General features: G+C 34.6%; 2 protein-coding genes and 1 long non-coding RNA gene across 4 annotated transcripts; 1 reads left to right on the forward strand and 2 right to left on the reverse strand.

Annotated features, from left to right (window-relative positions):
- The first annotated feature begins 820 nt into the window (after nucleotides 1–820).
- Nucleotides 821–4,459, forward strand: LOC18094053 (uncharacterized). The gene is made up of 2 exons (XR_002980858.2): nucleotides 821–1,090; nucleotides 4,215–4,459. It is a non-coding gene; the product is annotated as an uncharacterized LOC18094053 (long non-coding RNA).
- A 3,425-nt stretch (nucleotides 4,460–7,884) lies between these two features.
- On the reverse strand, nucleotides 7,885–18,101 carry LOC18094054 (uncharacterized). Of its 2 annotated transcripts, none has more exons than XM_024593652.2 (23): nucleotides 17,834–18,101; nucleotides 17,182–17,476; nucleotides 16,995–17,063; nucleotides 16,774–16,911; nucleotides 16,566–16,683; nucleotides 15,678–15,760; nucleotides 15,350–15,445; nucleotides 14,989–15,157; nucleotides 14,758–14,900; nucleotides 14,598–14,684; nucleotides 14,173–14,358; nucleotides 13,616–13,783; nucleotides 13,196–13,316; nucleotides 13,021–13,090; nucleotides 12,358–12,445; nucleotides 12,163–12,283; nucleotides 11,433–11,626; nucleotides 11,211–11,319; nucleotides 10,356–10,514; nucleotides 10,108–10,210; nucleotides 9,450–9,623; nucleotides 8,719–8,864; nucleotides 7,885–8,178 (listed from the first exon to the last, which is right to left on the reverse strand). In XM_024593652.2, exons 1-23 carry the CDS (start codon nucleotides 17,983–17,985, stop codon nucleotides 7,985–7,987), a joined length of 3,183 nt encoding a protein of 1,060 aa, XP_024449420.1. In that variant the 5' UTR covers nucleotides 17,986–18,101; the 3' UTR covers nucleotides 7,885–7,984. The 2 variants fall into 2 exon arrangements, with proteins under 2 accessions (XP_024449420.1, XP_024449422.1); XM_024593654.2 differs by having other exon boundaries at nucleotides 17,770–17,976.
- A 573-nt stretch (nucleotides 18,102–18,674) lies between these two features.
- LOC18094055 (protein MOS2) lies at nucleotides 18,675–22,646 on the reverse strand. Its single transcript, XM_006368212.3, has 2 exons — nucleotides 20,928–22,646; nucleotides 18,675–19,106 (listed from the first exon to the last, which is right to left on the reverse strand). Exon 1 carries the CDS (start codon nucleotides 22,301–22,303, stop codon nucleotides 20,936–20,938), a length of 1,368 nt encoding a protein of 455 aa, XP_006368274.1. The 5' UTR covers nucleotides 22,304–22,646; the 3' UTR covers nucleotides 18,675–19,106; nucleotides 20,928–20,935.
- Between the last annotated feature and the right edge of the window lie 2,874 nt (nucleotides 22,647–25,520).

Here is a 25,520-nt window from a genome sequence, read left to right on the forward strand (position 1 = left end):
AATAATCATGGTCTTATGACCAAAGTTATGGATTTTACAAGTTGACCTATAATTATCTAATATGTTTTCATCTCAATTTTTTTTTAAGATGTCTTCTTGAATGTTTTTAGTCGAATTATGTTTTTATGAGTCATTTGAATTATTTTTTGACTCGCTAAGTTGACCGAATCAACCCCTATATGTTTTTGTTTTTGCTAGAAAAAATATTAGCATCACCTATATAATTGTTTTGCGCCAAGAAAATTGAGTATATAAGAGATTGTCCAATTATGTCAAGGTTAAAACTTTCAATAATGATATTAAAAATTATTTTATAAATAATTATGTGACATGTATATATATTTTTTAAAAAATATTCTCATTAATTTTGAGAGAATAAAATATTCTTTTATTATAATTTTTACATGATTTTTTTTATATTTATATTTTTTAGATGCATCCAAATCATCAATTCATATTTTTTTTATTTTTTAGTTAAGATTTATTTTTATGATCATAATAAATTTTTAATTAAAAAAATATTTTTTATCAAGACAAAAAATACATGAATAAGAAAAAAATATTTTACAAATATGTTTTTGATTATTATTATTTTTTATTCAATAAACTATGTTGATAATGAAAAAAATATTATTTTTAAAATAAAATAAAAATTATATAAATATAAAAGATAATTTAGAATATAAAATATACTTTTTGTAATTTTTTATTATATAATTAAATAAAAAATAGATTTAAAAAAATATTTCGAGTGTTATGTTTCAAAACGAAGAAAAAGGCACAGCTATCCTGCCCATATATATACACATGGCATGGCTAGGCAAAAAGCCAGAAAAAACCAATGGCCGCCCACGCGCGCAGAGTCACATAAACAAAGCGAGAGGACCCACCACACAGCATTCTCTTTATTTTTCCTTAATAACAGATCGAATCAAACCAGAAGAATAGATTGTGAAGAAGAGAGAAAATGACTCGAGGAAAGCAGAAGATCGAAGCCCAGAGGAAAAACGCAGAAAGGAATCAGAAATCTAAGGGATCTCAGTTTGAAGCCCGAGCTGTTGCTCTCAAGGTTACCTGCTCCATCTGTAAGGTTATCACTACTTTACTCTCTCCTTTTCTTTTCTTTTCTTTCGTATCATCATACACTTTAATTTTTTCAATCTGATCTGCTTTTTTTTTTTTATTGTTGGAATGATTATAAATCGTGAGATTAACTCTTGATAAATTTTGGGTTCTTTTCCCCTCTTTCTCTGTCGTTTAAGACTGTGAGTGTCCTTTTCAATATGGTGCGTTTTCAGATAACATGGTGTGGGTTTGAAATTATATTTATTGAGTATTAATATAGTGGAGGGGGAGGAGATTGGTGATATTGTAAACCTATTATCCGATAGAGAGCTCCCAAGTTGCTGTTGTTTACCAAAAAACACTTGGAGGGTATAGAGACGAACTTGAAGAGATATGATTGTATTAGGTTATTTGTCCTGTTGTTTTTGTGTCATTAGGTTATGTAACATTTTTTCTTGGTACGGCTTTGATTTCTCTGTGTATTTAGTTTCTCAATTAGAAGTTGAGAATTTGAGGTCTGCCTGACGGCATTCTTATTTAAGACGACCTTTTTCAGTAAGGTTATTGCTCATTCACGAGGGTTTTACTTGTTCTGGAAGCTTTAAGTTGAAAATCCTCTTACAAGCTTGTCTTTGGTTAGTCAATAAACCAGATGGTCCAGACAAGATTTTGAATATGATTCACACTTTGGACTGTGAGATGCACTATTTTACATAGGGACTTTGATGATTTACATGTTGATTTCACATAAAAACTGATGTGGGTTCTTTCTGAAATTGATGCTTGCTTGTAGTGCTGCTCAGTGCAGCAAATTATATACACATGTAGCAGAAAACAATGAAGAAGCTGCAACGTATATGTCATTGTAAAATTTAATTGTGGATCAAAGTTATGGTGGTCTATTTAGAGTTACCACTTGATTGTTATGTTTTCAATCTGGATATGGCGTGGTTTGTATGTTTATCTTTCCTTCAAAACCAAAGTTTGCCATTCCAAACTAAAAACGTTGTGGTTTTACTCTGACTGTAATCCTTTTTAACTATTAACGCAAGTTTTTAAAGTAAAAACACAGTGCCATTACTCTCTCACCATAACCCTTTGTAAACTCTTATGTCACTTTTTTTTTTCATATTACTTCATTATAAACAGTCACTTCACGAGCTAAGATCCAAATGCCACCTTTATACCTTGTTCCTATTCCAAGTACTGTATTGGCCAACATTTGTGAAATTGGGTGCTATAAACTGCTCTCACTTCACTAGTTGAAACTACCTTGTGTTTTAGTGAGATTTACCCAAAAAAAAGAATAGAATTTGTTGAACAACTTATTTCCACTAATTTCTTAAGATTTCAATGATCAATAATCTCCTAATGCTTTTCTTTTACATATTTTTGCATGTATCTATAACTATATATAAAGGCACAAGGTGCATAAAAACTTTTGATTAACTATGTTACCCTTAAATACTTTTGAAAGTCTATAATACCTTTAAATGCCTTTTATATACATTTGATTTAATACATATATATTTCTATAGTACTTTTTGAATATGTGTTTTCTATTTATTTTTCTTTTTTCTAATTTGTGTTTCCTATATATTTTTTTTCCTGTTTTTCTAATTATACCATGTTTCCTATATTCCTTTTCCTTTTCGAATTTAGTATCCAATCTCGTGTTTCTATATAACACATTCAATATGCCTTTTTTATAACACCATAAACTTTTTTTCCCGAGCACTTTTGTAGTAGAACCTTTGATTTTAAGCGTGCATCAAAACATCATAGAATCTTTTTTTTTCCTTAATCCATGTTAGGAAAACCCTTTTTTTCTTTATTCACCAAATTTTATGGCTTCCACTTATTAAACAATAAAAAGAAGAATACATTGCTCAGCAGCCTCTCTATAATTTTAAAAAAGGGCTCCTATCATTTCCATAATATTTTTAGCTATTAGAAATAAAAGACTTTGATTTTTTTTTTAATTTTTAAGTATTTTAAGCTATGGATGTTATATATTTTTTTTAATATTTTGAATATAATTCATTAATATAAAGCAACTCATATAGTAATGTTTAACAAAAATTGAATAATCCATGTGCAAACAGACTTGGCTAAAAACTTGTCTTAAAAAAAGCATAAATTCACTTCCAAGAGCACAAAACTGTAATAAGAAATTGAGATAAGCAATAGTTAAATATTTAAAGGTTTTAATTTCTTATTTAGAATGCAACCATCAAGGATTGAGGCTTTAAAAATTATGATATCTGAGGAACTTAAAGGAGTGTTTTGGATTGGGTTTTGAAAGCAATGGTTTTAAGTGGCTTGAAATTCCGAACTATGGTTTTTAGAATGACCCATTTGGGATTATGAGCCTGCATTTTAACTTGAAAAACTGAACCACAATCCCTAACATGGACTTGCTAAATTAAGAAATGAGTGTTTAGGAGTGCGTTAGCTTCTGCTTTTGGTTGCGTTTCAAAAGCGTGTTTCACTTGAAAAATCATCAAATTGATGCTTTCTTTTAGTGCTATTTGATGGTTTTGATGTGCTAATGTCAAAAATGAAAAACAAATCTGAAAAAAAAATCATTTTGATGTATTTTCAAGTGAAAAACACTTTTGAAAAGTACCGTGTACCACAGTACAAAACACACGCACGAAGTGTGTTCTTGTCTAGAAATGCCTGCATATATCTCATTTTGGTACATATGAATCTCGCTCTTTTTATTCAATTAACTACGTGTTGGTGGGGTCATGATGCCCTTTATGGAAGAAGACTTGCCTTTTACTCAAACTACAATTTAAGGAGAACAGCCAACAGGTAATGGCAGGTTCATATTATTGGTCATATCTTCAACGGAGATGATAAGAAATTTAGACAAGGTTTAATCTCACATGTGTAGTTTCGGGAGTTCATTTTCAGTGATCAACCTGAGATTGTGTTTTGGTTGTTTTGAGGGACGGTATAATTACCCCATTAGCAGTTCTTCATGAGAACATTCTTTTGCACATCAATCCTTTACAAATTTCTTTATTACAAGCAATTTGTAAGGTTTTTGCTAATCCTTTTATGGTAGTTATTGTTGATCTTTGTGTTTTTGGTTCATAGATTTGGTTTATACTAAACACAAGTTGCCTTTTGACTTTCAGGTTCAGCTGGCGAATAGTAATCAACTAGGTGATCATTATGCCTCCAAACATCCAAAAGAGAAGCCTCCTGCTGAATCGAGCTGATTTATCTTGGTCACTTGTGTAAAAAAACGTTGTTCCAAACTGTCAAAGCATTATGTCAATGAATGTGTGTGACTATTTTGTCATCTGAACTCTAGGAATTGATGATGTTTGTTTGTTGTTTTTTCATGTGCCGAGCGTTAAGTTTATATGGCTTTGGTGTTGATTTTCTCGTCATTGATGTCTGTAACGACCATCAAGAACTGTTTCTTTCAGAATCAGCAAGTATGGCTACATGATTGAAGGACGGAAAATTTTGAAACATGGAGGTGTAGTTTGAAAGTGGGGAATGGAAGTACATCGTTATGGTGGGGGATAATAGGCACCAATTAAGTCCTTTGTGGAAGAATTGTAATGGAATCTGGGCTATCGGATACAGCAATGGTTCTGTCGTTAATATGAGAATATAATGACTTGTGCTATACAATCCCAGATCAGATTAACATGATAAGCGTTCAAGTTGCTCCGTAGGATGATTTGTATTAATTATCTGGATGAAGACACTGTTCATTGGAGATAAAAATGCTCTCATGTAGAAGCCTTTGGGAAAAATACGAGTAGAAAAGGCAGGGTTGATAGAAGTTTAAAGTTTAAACTCGTCTCCGGACACTCGTACATATTCCTAGATGTGGTTTTATTGCTTGGTTGGCAGTAGAGTATGTGACAACCAAAGCAAGACAAAGGAAAATTGATCCTAATTATGTGCTCATCTGGCCTTTTTTCCGTTTGCTCAGGAATGAAAGCAGTGACGGGAAGCAAGTCATTTTGCAGCTTTGATTTTTTTTGTTTAATTTTTTTAATTTATTTTTGATATTAAAATATTAAAACGATCCAAAAATATATAAAAATAGACAGAAGAAAATCTTAAACTTTTTATAAAATAAATTTTTAAAAAAATATTATTTTGATACATTTCCAAACAAAAACCACTTTAAAAAAACAATCTCTATTACACTTTCATTCAAACTAGAATTCAATCTCTATGATCCTGAGACTGGCATGGTCTAGCTACATATCATAATCTTATTGAAAAAGCGGCATCGTTGTAACCAACAAGAGAATGCTGTTGTGTTATTAATTTGATAGATTGCCCAGGCGGTCCAAATAGAAGCTTTGCAACAATAAAGTTTTAAGAGAAGCAGCTTGAAAAGCAAAATGCTCTGCATTTTTCTTTTTGTAGCCATCGGAACTATCAGTGTTTTTGAGTTGTTCCCAGGAATTTCTTCCTTGTCAAAAAAAACAAGAGTGAAGCATGGAAAGGATCCCGTGCGTGTCAGTATAGTCATGAGATGGGTTAAAAATCTTAACTTTTGATTAAAATATATCTTTTGCTCTTACTGCACACAAGAACTAGAAAGTATTCCAGTGAGATGATTTGTGAAAAAAAAATAAAGTCTACTTGTTAAAGAAAATTCTATATAAATTAAAGCAAACACCTAAAACCTGATATAGCAGAATTAATGATTATATTATAAGCTTTGGCTTTCAGAAAAGTTTTTCTAAGACAACTCTCTATGTAAAGAAAAATAATAATAATATTCTTATCATATCCTTCTATGATGTTGATGACCTTCTAATGACGTGAAGGGATGTACAACAAGTTGAAGAATTCAAACAGAAAATAATGCAAACTTTTTAAATGATTGATCTTGGCCTCATAACATATTTTATTGGAATGGAAATCAAGCAAAGTAAAAATGAAATATTTATTTGCTAGAAGAAGTATGCAAATGAAAATCTGAAGAACTTTTATATAGAGAATTGCAAACCAACAACTACTCCAATGAATCAAAAGAAAAAATTTAGTAAAGAAGATGGAACCAATAGATTTAATGAAGAAAAGTTCAAAAGCATGATTGGTTGCCTATACTTCAAGTCTTCTATCCCGTTTCATGCATTGTCCAAGTGAAATATATTTAAGAGCAACTAAACGAATTCTAAGAACTATTAGCTTTGGTGTTCAGTTTTAGAGTAGTCAAAACTTAAGGTTGCGTTGTTTTTTTTACAGTGATTGGGGGGGTTAAAACGAAGATCACCACTTATTCTTGCAGTCTTTTAATCTCTTCTGCACCGACTCATAATCACAGATGGAGAGAAATGTGAAGAACAATATTGTATTCTAGCTTATTTGCTATTGTTGTTGTATGGTGGACGGTGGACGGTGGTTTTTACAAGAATTATTGATGTAGTTGTATAGGTCTATGATTACAATATTATATATCTATGCTTTGATCCATTTACACTTCAGCTTTTGAGACTCAAAATTTGACATTAATTATGGTATTATTATTGTTGTTATTATTTTCAGTTTATATTTGCCAGTGACTCAAGATTACTGAAAGGCAAATGCAATGAAGAAAGAGGAAACAAAAGAAAAGAAAATTAATGATAGAATTGATAATCCAAAGTAAATTCCTGCTTTGATTATGATTGCTACTGAGTTTTTCAGGATATTTTTGTGTTGCCATTGTCCTTTCCCATTGACGACGGAGGCAAGGAGTTCACATTGGTATGGGAGGCACGTCATTACACTTGAAACTTCATGGTCAAGGCCTATCCTGGTTTCTGCTTTATTACCAAAGCACTGTGAACCACATTCCCACTGGGCCATGACAAGCAAGATTGGTCTTATATTTGGGAAAAGCTGGAAGGATCCTGACAGAGACTTGTTTCTTCTAATAAACAAAATGCAAATGCAAATGCAATAGGTGCCGTTGTCGGAGCAATCATCGGATGTGTTCTAGGGATTATTACTTTACCATTAAAGGAAAGCTGGGTGACCATCCAAAGGGCCTGCCTAGGCATGTTAACAAATGACAGGCTAATGGAAAAGGTGGAGGAGGTGAATGATCCTTTTGGATATGCCTGAAGCAGAAATAATTTACTTGCTCGAGAAAGAGAAGGCCGAGAAAGAGAGGACGAATCTGAGCACCTAGCTTAACATGCTCATAAGTCCTACTCCTACCTTACATAGAGATCCTTGAGCTCCACGTGAACACTTTGAAGAGCAAATGCATGGGCAAAAATTGAAGGCAAAGTTTCTTGTGTAAATAAAGACTATCTTTCGCTAGTGGCTTCAGCTAGCACCAACATGATTTCTTTGTATATAATTCAAGCTTTTTCATAACAGAGTTTTGCAAGTAGAGTTCCGAAAGACATTTTTAGTTGAATATTTGGTCATAGCAAAGGCTGCGCCTTTGGGCTATGGGATAACTAGAGAAGCCACCATTTAAAGCCTGCTGCTTCAGTTTCTGAAAGACCTAAACCTACGTTTCTTCATCCAGTAAAATAGGAGTGTTGTTTTGTCACAATTCCCGGCTTTTTTGAGGAGTGGAAGTACCTTGTAATCTTTGTGAGCACGTTCCGGGTTCAAGCTCGGTTGTGCAGGATGGTGGGGAGGTGCTCAAGCCACTAGGCTACTTGGGTTTAAAAAGTATCTAGCTTACAAACCTAACCACCCCCATCCAATCCGGGATGCCCATAGTCGAAGGTTAGCGATAAAACTACTTCTATTGAAGAAATGCTGATTTATGTTATAAACCTAGTGCAGTACGTATCCACAGATTGGCTTCCTAGATCCATTTTACCATTCTTTTTCCCAAAAGAAGTTTTGATGCATTATTTAGTTAAAACTTCACAATTTAAATCTGCTGGTTGAATATCTCTGCATCCATCTCTTGTACAAGTAACTACGAGATTCCTCTCACCTCATACCCATGGGACACTGTGAGAGGTGATTGCTTTGAAACAGGCCTATCTTCAGACCACAGCTCCAGATTTACTGTCCCTGTTCCCCAATGGATGTAACACTTAAAAACCTCATTAATGTTAAACCGATTGACTAAAGCCAAGCCCTGACATTGATCCACCAGCATCCATTCACCTAAAAGAAACGCAATGAATGATATCAAAATTTACAAACATTATTAGGCTCAACATATGCACATACACGCTCTCAATAAACTTTGTTACTTTAGTAGACCCACAGTTCTTGCAAGAATTAATGAAATGTTTAATGACTGGAGCAGTGCTGAGGTTATTGTAATTACACTGACTACTACTTTACACTGTTTCTTGATACTTGCATTAACTAAAATTTTAGCATTGTGATTACGATTATTTTGTAATTATGAAGGATGATCACAGTGATTTCAGCAAACCTCGAGGATTGTTACTTGTTAATGAAATGTTCCCTAGAGCTTCCCATCTCTATTGTTAATTTTGGGATTAACAGCAGGGACTTGAGTCAACTTCAGGACCTCTGCTTTGTAAGCAATAGTCCTTTGCCAACTTTGCTTGATCTCATGGTTTGTTTCCTTTCTTTATCCATTCCAGTTCCATTTACATTCTACATTTTCCGCTACAAAAATTATATAAAAAAAATCCGTATAAACACCATAAAATAGGGTGACAAGGAACTTACCATTAGGCAGAAGATTCTCTTGATAGAACTGATCCCCAGATTCAGGCCATATTTCATGCTTTGATCCATCAATGGAGGTGAATGAGACAAAAGTTTCAGTGGGGTGAAGGAGAGTAAACGCCGGGTGTACTCTCAAGCAAACCAGTCTACAACACAGAAACAACAATAGTTCGGTATTCATAGCTTTATATACATGTTGGCGCATGCTTGTATAATGATTAAAAGAAAAGAATGTGAGCTTACAGCCCTAGCACACATTAAGCATAGGAGAGGACCAAACAGGAAGAAAAAAAGAATATTCAATTGAGTACTTTTTAAGGTCATGTAAAAAGACTGCAATCCTGTAGAGAAACAATGAAGTAGAAAATTGTTTCTGGGAAATTAACGTTTTTGAAGATTATCTCATGTGAAAAGACTGATTTTGTAGAGAAACAACAACGTAAAATGCAATTTCAGAACCAATTCCAGAATGCATCTTCAGGTAAAAGACTGCAAAACAGCTTGTGCAATGCATGTTGTCACACTTCATAATTCATGTTCTTGTTAATTTGTTTAGCAAAACAAAATGATAGATGGTAACTGTGATGGAAAAACAGTTAAACAATATCTCCATGTGATGGATTGACAATGTCATTATGGGTTGGTGCAAAGAAAGCCTAAAGAGCACAGATCCTCTTAATGGTAGCTGAAAGAAATTAAAATCATCATAGATAAGGAATGTTTCATCTAACCTTGAAAATCCACCAGAACCAGCACCAACGCTGCGGGCTATAATGCCAGAGTCAATCTGGAGAATCTTTGGATTATCTTTGAGTATAGATATCTGCCGTCGAAGAACCAGCCCTCCACCAATATTACCTTCTAAAATAAGAGATTCCTCCTCTTCTGCATGCTCAAGATCCCGCCTACAAGCAACGATTACAGGCATAAACATGGGTATCTAGCAGATACATGAAAAGGCCAGGGACTACAGTTCTTTTCAAGTATGAGAAAACAGAACAAATGCATTAAGGAAAGAAGAGGTCCCCAAAAAGCGCCTCAGTAAGGTCAAACTATCCATATTGAAAATAGGGAAACTCCATAAATTCGATCCACGCGACAAGAATAGAAATTTATCTATTTATTTTTATTTATTTTTTTGATATAGTTGATTGTATGGCGATTGATATTCTGAAAACCAAACAAATTCTCAAGGAAGTTAAGAATTGTTGTTTGATTTATCAGTTATATGAGTTAATAACTCACTCTTTTTCTCTACCCTGCACTACTTGAATATTCAGTCATAAGGAAGAATTGGGCTTTGTATCAGAAAGGAATTACATTGGAATCATTTATGTTCCCAAAGATCAAAAACTACAATGAAATTAGTCAAACAAGTCAGCAACTTACTCAATGACACTATATTCTTCAGAACATCCTGCTGACCGGTACTCGGTACCACTATACTCTTCATATCCATCAATCTCAACCCTGCTATGAAGCCACTGTGTTCCTTCAATCATTGCCAATAAAAGGAGATAGTGAGTTTTTGGATCATATTAGGTGAACCTCTGCTCTCAAGAACTTCAAATTACCTTGGCCAGGTTAAAAAAAAAGAAGAAGAAGAAAGAAAAGTTTTGCTGGGTTGTAAGCATTACCCGAAGGAAGGTGCTCCATGGAAATAATTCTGCCTCCAATCCAGGGAACTACTTTAGCAATCCAATCACCGTTTTTCAATTCAACAGGGACTTTTGAAAGATCCACTACTCCCTTGGGTCCAGAAACCTCTTCCAACTCTGGAATATGCTTGGCACATTCTGCATTTGAGAAGTTATTGAGGACACAAACTGATTTGAAAATAAAAAATAAAGCCTAAAAAATAGCATTTGGAAAGAACTATGTGATGCATTCAAAAGGGTGGAATGACAAGCCTATCCACCTAAAATATATACATTAAATATTCGTAAAAGACTGCAAGGAAGACAAGAAATGATTTCCATCATTCCTGCATCTCAACCACCATAAAGGAAAAAATTCCACGAACTCTAGCAATAACACATAAAGGCAGAGTTAGAAAACCACAAGCAGCCTCCTCAACTACAATAAACCAATTAGTGTCTATCCTTTTGAAAACCTTTAAACACGCAGAGAGCCCTATCCTTGGAGGGCATCATAGCCATCCAAATATGATTACCAAAGGAACACAACTACAGTTGTGAGAATGAATGAGACATACTAAAACGAAGATGTGCAAGTGAAATTTCAAGAAGAAACAAGAAGAAAGGAGAATATTCTATTCTGGCCCACATATTGAATGCATATGCCCTGAGAAAAGTAAATATTCTCTTCATGAAAATCAAAATGGAGACTAAACTAAAGAAGAAAATGATGAGTTTTTAACCAACAAGAATTATGGGCCTATATGTTTTAAAAATAGTTTATAACTAATGTTTAAAAAATTACAAAAAGGCGGAAAATAGAGGATATTGACAACCAAAAAGAAGTACCAATACCTAACCGGGTCCTGTATTGTTTCTCACTGGTGGACACCAGTGTAGAAACTTCAACTTCTGTGGGCATATTGATTTTCAGGACATCTCCATCTATGCCCCATGAGTCAAGCTGCTCAAGGATAAAAAGATTAATAAATATTTTAAACATATGTTTCACCAGTGGTAGTTTACAGTGAACGCCAAGTATGCCCTAACAATGTTCATTGACAACAGAAGACATACCATTGCACCTCCACCAAGCAATAACTGCACACGCAGACGGCGTCTGGGCCTCTTCCATGATCCTTCCATTTGGGAAACTCTGACAGTAACAGCTGAAGATTGAAGTTCGGCGACATAACGTGTCAACAGATATCCACCTCTGGTGAATTCATACCCATCACCTTCATCTTCAAATAGTAATCCTTCAGCATGCCCTACAAATGCAGAAATGTAATGCAACCAGGTCAAACCAATCCATCAAGATACATTCTCCCACCAATACACGTGCACACATGTAAAGAACCAGAAGGTACCTTTTATCAACCAACGTTTTGCTTCACAAAACAGTAGGACAGGCTTAAAAAAATGTCTCATCAGTTAAAAGTGATTAAGATTGCATTAGTATAATGCGGGTTGTGCGAACACTTAGGGGAAAATGATACTTTCCCCAAACTTACCCAATTCCTAATACTGGCATGCTAATTGCAATTGATACTCTATTTTTTTTATTATTTTTTTTTTTTTTGGGGGGGGGGGGCATGTTACTATTCAGAGTATCCAAATTCACCATGCTTAACACCCTATAACTCCATGGCTTGCCATGGTCTAATTTGCAAGCTTGTGAATGGAATTAGGAGTTTATGAGGTCCAATATATCAAACTTCTATCATAAGGGCATATTAAACTTCACATCTTTGAGCAAACAATTCAACACCTGCCCTTTATAAAAACTAACAAGCGTGAGAAATACCATTTTGATCTAAAGCTACAAGGAGTGTCAAGTCATCTGACAGATTTGCTTCACCAACATGCTGATGTGGGGGAGCCAAAGGAATTATTGATCCTCCTTGCAAATATAATGTCGGTAAATCCTGTTACATATAAAGGTAAGTAAGAAGATATAATTAGATGAAGTAGAGCAAGATGAAAATAAAATAATAGATACCGGGTGTGAATCATCAAAATCAAATCTCAACCAGATTCCCTTGGGCAGCACTGGATGCAATCTATCCATTCCCTGATCAGCAATGGTGCTAAAGAAAATAAAAGAGGATTAGTACGAATTGCATAGGGATGCTGCAAGAAAACGCTATCTCAAAGAGCTCTACCAATTATCACCCAAGAGACAAACACAACCAAAAAGAATTACGACAAGTGAAGATGATGACATTGTAATTTTTCCTCAATGCATACAGAACTATTATACTGTATAGGCATATTCTACTTTCTTACAAGAATGTTAGGCATCAAGCAAGCAAATATACAGTATTATATAAATACTCCTACCAACACTGCCCCTCAAAATGGTGCACAACAGCACAGGTGTCTCTCAAGCACATCTTGCAAGAAATAGAGATTTTATCACCAAGACAATTAATAAAGACACTGGCCAACTGATCTCTAAACTGTGTATAATGCATATAAGTTACCCCCTTAATGAATCTTCCCGCTGATAAAATGGCTGTCAATAACACTGTTGCCTCTTATGGCCTTATTAATCTACAATTTGAATTAAAACCTACGACCCAGCTCACATGGTGTGAGAGGAAATCAAGTAAATCAAACACATTTAAGCTAGTATGAATCTTTAAATAAGGAGAATGAGAACCTTGAAAAGACAAGAAGAGGACCCAGCAGGAAGGAATTTTCAGTGGTCCTTAAGCCAGGATCTTTTGGATCTGCATGGGCAATTTACACGGAAACAATAAGTGACCATAATGAATGTAAAAACATTCTGAAGTTCCTTAAATGAAGTAAGATTATTCAACTGCACAAGGACGTACCAGCAAAGAAAGTTGGAGTTGCCACCGGGATACCTGTTGTGTGTGCCAAATAAAACAGAGTGTATATATGTGGTAGAAGTCGATAGCGCCTCTTTAATGCTAGACGGCACACTTCTTCACACTAATGGAACTAAAGTTAGTAAGCAATAAAAATTGATGGTAGAACATAAAAAGTAGCTACATTAACCAGCAACATGGAAAAATTATGGTGGCAACAAAGCTATAAAAACATATGATCTTAACAAGAGGTAATGCGATTCTGGAACATATGTAGAAGGTAAACTTTTAGCAGTTACAACAGATGACAATGTTCTTGCAAATATCAATTGCTCCAGACTGTGCACAAAATGAAACATCCAAGTTCATATCACAAGTAAGAAATAAGTGAGAGGTATCAAATTGCAAGCATGAATCACAAACCTCTTCCCCAAAAGACCATGGCTCATGATCATTTGTGCTCTTTTCAGAATGCCCACGGCAGAAAGGAAACATAGCACCCACACCCATCCACCTTCCAAAAAGTTTGGGTGTTGCATTTCCAGCAAATCCACCAATATCAGGTCCAGAGAGTGGCTGACCACTGAGTCCCTATCCATAGTGTTAAACTTAAATTAGAGAAAATCACCATATTGCAAGAAGAGAAAGTAAAACTTTTAATTTCATTTTGTAAAAGGGAGCACTTTCCCTTTCTGACAACAGTTTCTCTCTCTAAAGAAACAAAACCAAGTAATAAATTTTATAACATATGGTGCAATGGTCAAATCCAAGTGGTTACCATTTACACATGGCCTTTAAGAGAAGCTATTAGGAAATGACTCTTCAGCCTTGGAAGGGAAAAAAATCAAAGCATTACAAAAATGATGATGTGAGGATCTAGGGACACATATGAGATAGATAAAAGCATAACTTATAACATACTAAAAGGCAAAAAACGAAGTCAATTTGCCTACTTCTCATTGGGTAAAAAATAGGCTTACCAATTGAAGTACCATGGAGATAGACATGTGTACGTGCTCCCAGTTTGAAAGGTTATCTCCCGTCCATGTTGCAGCATACCTTTGACTACCAATAAATCCAGCTCTGGTGAGTACAAAAGGACGCTTATTTTCATTGGCTAACTTCATCCCCTCATATGTTGATCTTGCCATAAGCATGCCATATACCTATAAGTGAGAAACCAACAAGAATGACTAGAATTTCAAAAATTATTTTCTTCACAGTGATGAACGCAAACAAACCATCAGAAGAGCAAGCAGTTCATAAATTAGACGAAATAGTTCTTCCAGAGGGTTGCTGGTAAGAATGCATAATACTGAAGAAAATAATAGCACTGGCATCCCATTCTTAGATATCATTATCTTGCCACAGGGGGGAAAAAAAGATTATAGTTTTGGGGGAATACATTGTGATAGTGTGAGTGATTCTGACAACCTCCAATTTCTTCATCTCCTAGATGTAAATTGCTCTCAGGCATCGTCTTTGTAACAGTCTGAAAAGCAAAGTAATGAGACCAAGAAATGACAGCCAGAAATGGAAGGCTTGAGAAAGAAGCATAGAATTACTTTGAAAACAGCTGGCTCATTCATATCATTCCATATGCCATCAACACCATTAGATGTAAAATCTTTAACTAAAAGAGCCCACCAAGCGCGAACTTTTGATTGTGTGAAATCAGGAAAAACACAGGGCCCAGGCCATACCTCCCCTGGACGTGGCAATAAAACCATAACTTGTCAATGTAAATGTAAGAAAATTAAGGGTAATTACTAAAGCATGCTATGTTACATTCATACCAACAAATGGCTCCCCATCTGCTTTCTTGATCCATGCATCATTTTCAGAACCACTGTCATAGATCAAATATCCTTCTTCTTTCTTGATACCAGGGTCAAGCATCCAAATCGCTTTAAATCCATCATCATGGAGATCTTTTACCAAAGATTGTGGATCTCGAAAACGTTCCTGAAAATATTAGTTATAATATGACATTATAATTCAATAAATATTTCCTTTATCTGCCCCTCATTAAACATCGAAACTAAACTGATGTCCTTTCTATTAGTGAAACCCCTTCCCACCCCAAATAAAAATCCAAACCCTCTTCTCAAATACAATGAACTTGTCAACAAAGGATCATTCAAGCAAAGCACATGCCTGGTCAAATGTGAAACAGCGAAAGCCATCCATGTAGTCAATATCCATCCATATAACATCACATGGTATGCCCTTCTCTCGAAAAGTTCTGGCAATCTGCAAATTTAGAAGGCTCAGCAGCCAGAACGGATATACAATGTCAAATAATAAGAATGAAGTAAACAATTTTAAGCAATTGAGGGCCTCTAATATGGGGTGAACAGAACTTTGGGAAGATAACATTGAAAACTGTCTTTCCACAGCTAAGAAGAAGAGATCAGGACAGGGGGCTAGCTTGAAATCCTGTAATAGTTAACATTTTACATGCATGAATCCTAAAAAAGTGCACCTCGCGAACTCTCTCATCTGAATCATAGCTCCACCGGCATTGTTGATAGCCTAACGACCACTTTGGAGGCATAAAAACAGTTCCTGAGGAAAGTGACACAGCATAAACAACTAGCAAACCAGATTTTTTCAAATATAATAAAATAAAATCCTAGTGTCTACTCTGGCTGTTACTGAATGGTTTCTAACCCACAAAGTGGCAAATATAGTCTTAGATGTTCCAAATTTGAGGATAAAAATAAAGGAAAGAAGAAAGCCATCCATTGTGAACTGAAAACCCTTGTCAGTAATGCCAAATTAATTCAAATTCTCATTTTGGCAAAGTTCCATGCCCCCATCATCTTAGGAGCCTGCCCCTAGCAAGATCCCAACTGTTTCATGGCAGTTAAGCCGCCATCATTATGCAGCCCACTCCATCATTTCAACCTTTTATATTCCCTCCTCTTCCCGCACATATTTCTGTTCGTTTTAGCCAATTCAAAAGTCAATTTGCCATTACCCCTCCACTATTATTTGCTAAGGAAGAGGATATTCACTGATTCCCATTTCTCTACTCTCTAATCTCTCCACAAACCTCTCTACAAGCTCATAACAAAAGCCATTATCATATAAGAAACCCCAGATCAAAACATCAGAAACACCAAAACAATTCCAAAACCCAAAAAACAAAGATCAAGTCACCAAAAATCCTCTCTAACTTGTAACAGTAAAGTAAGAGTCCATTTTTTACAATATATTTTTCTTTCCATAAACACACACAATAAGTAAATGGAACAAATGCAATAACAAATGAAATGAGCAGACAATTAACAGGACATGCAAAAAAAGGCAATTGAAGCAGAGAACAGATTCATGAAGCAAATCAAATCTAAAATTGTTAGGAAGTTACCAATGGCGTGAGACAAAGATTTCAGAACATCTGTGGGAGAAGCAAAAAGACCAAATGTAACAACAGGGTACGATGATGGAGCAATGAACTGAATTATTGATTCCTTCCTCAGATCAATCTGCTTATTGATGGTAAGGGTGAAAGTTAAGATTAGGGAAACATACAAGGGATAAAACAATAAAAAATGTTTTCATTATTGGCACATCACCTCACAGCGTAGCGTGGTGTCTGCAAGAACCCCTAACGCCTCTCCATTTGGAAGAACAGCCAGCACCCAAGGATGTGACTGGTACAATGATGTAGTTCCAGGACCATAACCCCATGCATCCGTGTTCCATGTGAAAACCTACATTAAAAAATCTTCTATATAAAGAACCACATACAAAAAACAAATCAATCACGGCTGTTGCATCAAACAAAAGCACTTACTCTTTTTCCGGTCCTCTCAAGCTGTCCACTAACTTCTCCAGTTCCATAAAAGGTGGTACCATCAGGAAACTAAACCCCCAAACAAATTGTAAGCTGTCAAACTCGGAATAACTCAAAAATATGAACATAAAAGATTTCAAATTTACATTTAGATAGGTACAAATACGGGAAATCTGTAACTACCCACCTCGAATTTAACAATCTGCTTCCCAGAAACACATTCATAAGTAGGGGTATATGAAGGAACACTGTGACTCATGATTGGCGTGTCCCTATCTGAGCTACGGATGAATGAAAGGCTGGGATATGAAGCAGCTCTAGCTTCTGCAGAACAATCAAATCGAAAAATCCCATCCTCCAAGATAGGCTGAAAAATCATATCCCCTGAGACAACATCAGCAGCGACTACCTTAGCTTGATCATGATCAGCCATTTTTGACATCAATCCCCTGCAACTTAACTTCTTATTAAGCCTCCTCTTTCTGCATGCCAAAGTTTGAATAGAAATTCAATCAATCAAACAGTGAAAGAAGCACAATTAAAAAAAAAAGTCATGGACAAATGAAGCTCTGCTTCAGTAATTAAAGGGAATGAAGGATGCTACATGATCTTAGATATCAAAATAATGATTCCTATATCAATAGAATTAATAGGTCAAAAAAATTTCAGAAAGTGGGTACGCTTCCGCATGCATGCATCACATATAAAACTGAACTAACATGAACTTGTTGTTTCAAAACTGCAACCAGCTGATTCACAAATTAATATTTCCTACCTGAACTCAATCAAGAAGCAGAAGTAAAAAAGCCATGGTCGAGTGATGGTCGAGAAAGAAGAACCTGGAAGCGAGTGTAACGGCTGATGTGCAGGTGGTTGTTGAAGTGGGGAAGAGAGAGTGAGGAGGAGGGAGTTTATGATGATGCCTAAGCTTTGAGATTGTCGGTGTTAGTCCACGTTGTTGTCCACTACTGCCCACCAGTACTGTTTCCATGGGAAATGCCAGAATCCTGTCTTATATTATATTACACTAGTGATATTGGGTATTTTGATTGTAAGAACAAAACAAAAATATAAAATAGATTAATTTTAGAATGAGTTTTTGTTTTTTTAAAACAGGAATGCCCATCATTACAATTTACACACATCCCTCCATCCCCACTAAGCTGTTAAATTGTTAATTATTGAAGGGGCGGTTTAATTTGGTAGGCAAAGAGAGGGAGCACGTGGAACTGCCACTTTCTCCTTGCCTCTCTTTTTGGACGTTGCGGCAAAGAATCAGCTTTCGGAAAATACTGGTGATGGACACCGCAGCATACGAGAAAAGGAAGTGGGACGTGAAAGTTGCAATATTTTTCACCCTGAAAAATGATTTACTTGACCAAAGGAGATTTGATCTCTACGAGAGTGGGATTTGAAAACTAAAAATCGACGAGAATCTCTAAGAAATTATATCAACACTCTTGTGCTTCGACCGCATGTGTAAACTTCACGCTTCATTGCCTTGGTTAAACACATCCGGTCGACTCTATGCTGTTTCAAGGCGTTGTCATTCTTGAAAAAATGTTTAGTTTTCAAATGCACCACTCAGGGGTCTAATACACTGTCCTGTTTCACGCGGATCAATGTTCACGAGGCTGCTTCAATGCTTTCTTCTTTGTGAGTAAGCAGCTACACACTGAGTCACTGTGATCTCTTTTACTGCATTGTATACCAACTAGTGTTACAATTGTTTTTATTCTACACACAAGCCATAGAGCCAATATCAGTTTACATTCCAGTCGCCATTACCATTCCAAATGCAATCTGCATTCAGATAACCAATTAGGCAATTATAGCAATTAAACTGGCAATCTAGCTTTTCTAATTTCGTTTTTTCCATTGAAAATGGCTAATGACATGTTGCTTCAGATCTTTAAACCGAGGAAGGTCTCTCCATCTGACTGATCTTAATCCTGTTGCAGAATGTCATGTAACTACATCAAACCAAAAGAGCAATTACAGGACAACTGAAGGCAATAGTTGTGTACAGGAATGGGCAAACTTTGGGACTCCACAATCAAATATCGGAAAAATCTGAACATGCTCCTTCTGTGTAATGCATCAGCACTCATCCTGCAGACATATCAGTGCAAAAGATTGTTAAATCAGAAAGATATGCAGCAATAAAAAAAACTCAGAAATCAAAGCAAGCTTGAGTTCAATATGTTTACTACTTCGAATTACAATAATCGCACCAACAAGAAACACAAGATTCAAAATCTAGCAGCAAACAATATCAGCAAGAGCAACAAATAGATTCCATAATGAAATCAGACCAAAAGTGCGTGGTTAATATACTTACCATTAAAATGGTTTTTATTTATACTCCTGAACACAGAAAATCGAAACCAATAACTGGTTTCAAAATGGTATAAGAGTAGAAATTAATTTTATCATTGAAAACCAAACATGCTAGAGCGAGTTTCACCTCAAACCAAAGATTTCGGGTGCTGCTTTAAGGAGACACGGTGGTGGGGGCTCAAAAGTTGGGATAAGAGAATCGAGAAAGAAAGAGAGCGAGAGAGAGAGAGAGAGAGAGAGCAAGGATGATGGCACAAAACAGCAAACCAAAATTTTTATAATCATTCATAATGATGGAAGAAACTATCTTTGTTCTACAACCATTTCTGTTTTTCATTTGTTAAAAGGAAACGGATAAAGTTTTTTGAAACATAGCAAGATTCAAATCACAACCAAATTTTGAGTGGCAATTTTCAGCCTTAGCACCTCGTGGATCAGATGATGTACCCTTTTTATTAGACATGACACCACAAACTCCTAGCAATTAATTCCAAAGAGCCAAGAAGGCTAGTATGATAATAGGTTTATCTGTCTTTCATTATTTGATTGTTTTTTTTTTCCATTTAAACTTGATTGTCAAACAGAATCTTAAAGATACAGCCCCTGCTCCCTTCAAGCACCCTTTCAGTGATCAAATGAGTTAGGGGAGCAGGAAGAGGAAAGAAAAAAAGGGAAGCCTGTCAATACTTTCTCCTTTTAGTAAGGTGCAACCCCACTAATCTTATTTCCTATTCCCAATTATTTGCAAAACCCCTAACATCTTGTCTGAAATTCTCCTACAATAACAAGAATTCTCAGTGGCATGACCTATATGATTAGAAGCCTAGAATAACTCTGGAACCTGATTTCATTAGTTTTGCACGAACTTCGGAACTTGAGCAAGAAAAGGCATTTGGCTAAGATTATTAAGTGAAGGCCAATGAAAAAAATAAAAGATGGCCCCAATCAACACTATAAGGATTAAAAACTGGGGCCAGTAATAATTACCAGCTAAGAACTTAAAGATAATTCAAACAGATTAGAACTCACAATCTCGAAGCTTATGCAACTTATGATCTTCAAAATTGAAATTTAAAAGCATTTTAGAATAGCAAGAGTTTGTCAAAAATCAATTTTATTCACATATGATGAAATTTTCATTCGAAGTTCACATTAATCATGCTTCAACATGAACCATCAGCATTTGCATTAGAATCAGTGAAAATAGTGAAACAAGATAGAAAAACGATTTACATCTAAAGTATTTTCTGAAGCAACAATAGCAATTCAAATTTAAAAGCATTTTAGAATAGCAAGAGTTTGTCAAAAAGCAATTTTATTCACCTGTGATGAAATTTTTATTCCAAGTTCACATTAATCATATGCTTCAACATGCATTTGCATTAGAATTAGTGAAAATAGTGAAACAAGATTGAAAAACAATTTATTATCTAAAGTATCTTCTGAAGCAATAGTAGCAATTAAAATAGCATAAGACCCATAAATTCCTCATGGTATCTGAAATTCTGAAAAGATACACATATATCACATAAGCATAAAGACAAAGTATCCCAAAAAACCTATTGATGGAACTGGGATGTCTGCAATACTCACCAAGAGAATCAATAGCCGATGTAGCTAGGATCTCCAACATATTCTGCAATTTGCTCGAGTTTGACATTAAGCAACTCATGGCTACCATAATCCTGCACAACCCCAACCTCTCTGTCCAAGTCCCTTTGAACCAAATTCCCATAAGCTCCCCTATGCTTCCCATAAAGAACAAGAACTGGACCCCCCCGACGTGGCAATGCATTCTCAAGAAGATCCTGATCTACACTTTGCACCAACTCCCTGCTTTCATCCATACTTACATCACACTTGTAAGGCCCAACCACATCCACCACCTCTCCTTTCTTCAAATATAATTTACCCCCTTTCAAGTCCTTACTAATTATCCTAACCCGAATATGACTCCTAAGCCACTGAACTCCTCTCTCTTTAACAATGCCACCATTCCCAATTATCAAACTTTCTCTACTCTCCACGCTCCTCTTATTAACAGGCCGTTGTTCCCTATCCCCATCACTCGATTTCTTCTCTTCTTTGATCTTTAAATCCTTCAATTCCTTCAAACACCTCTCCTCTTCTCCCGACCCCAATTCTGCAACATCAGAAACCCGAACTTTCACACTCTCCCCACTCTTTTCTACCCTCAAAATAATCGAATCCGAACCCAGCCTATCTACAATCGTACCTTTCAAACCCAAATTTTCCTTTTTACCAAAAAACACTCTAACTTCTTTACCCACAGAAAACCCATCTTTATTCTTCTCTGATTCTTTCTCTTTAACACTACCACTACCATCACCATTGCTACTATTTTTATTACTATTTTTTGAATCAAGTGAAGCAGAAAAAAAGCCCAAACCTTCTTTATCAGTTCTTTTAGTGTACTGCTTGATTTTAACATCTTCTTTAGCATTCTTTCCAACACCTCTCCCTTCATGCCAACCATAACCCTTAAGCAACGCTTTGGCAAAATCCTCAACTGGCATTTCTTCAAACTCCTCAAACCCTCGATCCTCTGGCAACCTCTTCAAATCATACCTCAATTTCTCCAACATCTCATCCTCAACTCTAGCTTCTTTGGTCAGAGAAGTGGCGGTGGCGGTGGGCTGACGGAGATTGAGGCCGAAAGACATGGGATCAGGGGGGTCGGGGGAGAGGGTTTGGAGTTCGAAACGGAGGTCTGTGGAGGGGTCAGGGTGGAGAAGGAGATCGATGTTTTTCAATTTTTTGTGGGGTTGGTATTCGTTTTGTATAGGTTGGATAATTGGGGTTCGAGTGCTTTGTAGGGTTTTTGTGGGATCGAATTCGGTGACATATTGTTTGGTGTTGTTATCGTCTGATTGGCCTTCGTCTTTGTCTGAGACTGGTTTTTTTGCCTTCGAATTCGAATTTGATGGAATTGAGAAGGAGAGCTTCATGTTATTTATTGTCTGTCCGAGGCCGTCTGTGTTTCGATATGCTGCTGTTGCTCATGATTCATAATAACGAGGAGGAAAGAAGGATTTGATTGAAAATTCTTTAACAACACCTGGGCAGGGTTCTTTAGCTAATACTAGGAAGTTGAAGGTGCCCGGGCGGCGCTGTCGGGGTCGTGGATAACTTCTCAGCAATGTTATTTAAATTCAGTGAAGCTAAATAAATCATTGTGATGACTCATGACCTGCTCGTTAGATCCGGTCGTGTTTTAAACTTTGAGGTAAACTTTGTCAGAGCTGATTAAAGTGTCGCGTAATTAACTTTTTAAAAAAAAAATCACTTATAAAACAACATTGATTTAACATTTTTATAAAAAAAATGTTGAAATATGATTTTTTTTTTTTTATTATTAAGCTGGTGTCCCGACAACCACGTGACCTATATAATGGATATAGTCTGGTTTTTTATTCATGTTGTTCAAAGACTATTTTTAATTAATTAAATGATTATAAAAAAAATATTTGCACAAAAACCAATTAATTAATTAATTAAATTAGTATAATTATATTTAAGTGGTTTTTTTTATTTATCTTCTTTTTCTTTCTATAGCAATATTGGAAGGATGTTTTTCAAGTATATTTTTATTAATAATTTATTGCACAACTTCCTCAAATTAATTCACAAATAAAAAAATATAAATAAAAATACAATCAATCACATAAAAACACAAGTAAAATTTATATGGTTTAGTAAATTAAACTTACTCCACGAGTCCAGATGGCTAAACAAATTCACTATTAAAAAAATAATATATTATAAGGTGTTAAATAAAATTACTCTCACCTAAAATTCATAATAATCTAAAACTTTTTTTTTTCTTCTCTCTCTAGCCAATAAAATATAAGAATAAAAACACTCATAAATAAGTATTATCTAAAATATAACAACTTTAAATTCTTATATGAATCAAATACATAAATATTTATTTTTTTACTTGGACATTTTTTTTCTCACTTAAATCCACAATTTAAAACAAACTCAATAATAACTTATAACAAGGGTTATACCATCATTAAGAACAGCCGGGAGTTGGTAACAAAGGCTCTTACCACCACCTACAGCCATAATCACTAACACATCCCTTCCACTGGTAGCATTTATGATCTGTTGAATTTAGACATGTAATGAGTAAATTCAAAAAAAAAAAAAAAACTAAGCATGAAATAAAACTAGGCATTGCTCTCTGCATTAGTAAATTATGCAAGTAACAAACAACATATTTAACAACCCATCTAACAAAAAATACCTAGACTCAATTATGAGAAGTGTAGCTCAACTGTTTAGGTCTCTAACTTAAAAATTATCAATTCGAGTCTCACGAATCTCAAAGTCATTGGAGATTTACATGATCGTTAACTTCAGGGTCCATGAGATTAATCGAGATGTACATAAATTGATCTGAACATCCATATTAATAAAAAAAAAAAAAAAAAGCCTAAACTCCTTTTAAATCCTTACCCTACTCAAATCCCCCTTGCGAATTTACTAAAAAAGTCATCTTTCCTATTATGCATCTTTAGAAACAAAATCGCCTTTCTAAAGCAAAACGACATGAAAAAAGAGGGATTTAGCTGGTTTATGCTATAACATTGAGAAATGACTAATAGCACACAATTAAAAAAAAAAACTAAAAATGGTATAATTTAGAAACAGTCTAAACTTTTTCAAAAAAAAAAACGGAAACTGAACAAAGCAACTCAAAAAAGAAGAGAACTTGAATTAACAAAAGCTATACCAAAAGTCTCAGAGTAAAGTTATTATTCACTAAAACAGTGATTTTACAATTTTGGCTCTTCATCTAAAAAAAATTAATATTAGTTGTTGGGGGGTAATTATATCTTTTTATAAAGTTCATTATTCAGAAGATAAATAAGTTTTTCCCTATTCAAATACATAATAAAATAATCAAAATATCCTTAAAAATTTAAAATTTAAAATTGATATCAGGTGGCATTTTTGTATTTTCACAATAATTTTTTATTATTATTATCAATTCAATTAAAGGATAATTTGGCATTTGACCAAATATAAAAAATAATAAATAAATAAACAAAAACATATAGTGAACTGATCAAAATACCCTTAAAAAAATTAAAATTTGTGTCAATGGGTTTTTTTATCTTTTCACTGTGGTTTTTTGTTACTATCATGTTTGTTTTAAAGAAATTTTGTATTTGATCAAATATTAAAAAAAAAATTAAGGCACATGGGAGGCGTCTGCACAATTGAGCAGCGCGGATTGCATTTTTTGATGTCAAAAAATGTTATTTTGCCGTGTAGTTGAAAGCATTGTCACATCATCTTTCTAGTCATGTGGTGTGTGTGGACGATGGTGGTCTAGTTTATCATTGGTGGAGCTTCCTGTTTTTTTATTTTGTCTCTTCTTCTCTCAAAATTATATGTTGACCACCCTATTTATTGTTGGTATTTCAACTTTAGTCATTATTTTTTTTATTTTTTATTTTTTATTTTTATTTTTTGTTCTTAGCTTTTTTGTACAAGTTTTATTTCTTTTCAATTTCATCTTTTAATCCCAAGTTATCTCGTCAAACATGTAACCCCAGTAATCAAGGTCTAGTCAACTCAAGTTATCTCGTCAAACCTGCGACCTAAGTCATGAGATCAAATAACCCGATATAGAAAAAAAATGAAGAAAACCACAAAGTTTTTTTATATATAAAAAAAAGAACGATGAAAACAATGAAAAAAAAAAAGAAAATAAGTAAGAAAAAACAGAAACGATGTCAACACGCATTAACTTTTCAAGCTTGTGACCTAAATCATTAGACTAAAAGAAACTTATTTGGAAAAAAATCATGAAGCTCGATTCTCAATTAATCAAATGTTGAAGGATGAAATTGAAAAAAAAAATTCAATTATACAATAAAATTAAAAAATATATATCAATTAAAGGAATACATATCAAAATTTAAACAAAAAATAAATTTTAGTTTTTATTGAAGGGTGATTGAAAAGAAAAATTAATTTAACAAAAGGATCCAAAAAAATTAAAACAATCAAATGAATGGGGATTAAAATTGAAATAAAAAATAAAATATTTTTTTAAATGAAGGATGAAATTGAAAAGAAAAGTCAATTTACCAAAAGAAATAAAAAAAAACAATAAAAAAATAAGAATCAAATTGGACAAAACCACAT

Source organism: Populus trichocarpa, chromosome 1 (assembly GCF_000002775.5).
Source record: "Populus trichocarpa isolate Nisqually-1 chromosome 1, P.trichocarpa_v4.1, whole genome shotgun sequence".
Classification (NCBI taxonomy): Eukaryota; Viridiplantae; Streptophyta; class Magnoliopsida; order Malpighiales; family Salicaceae; genus Populus; species Populus trichocarpa.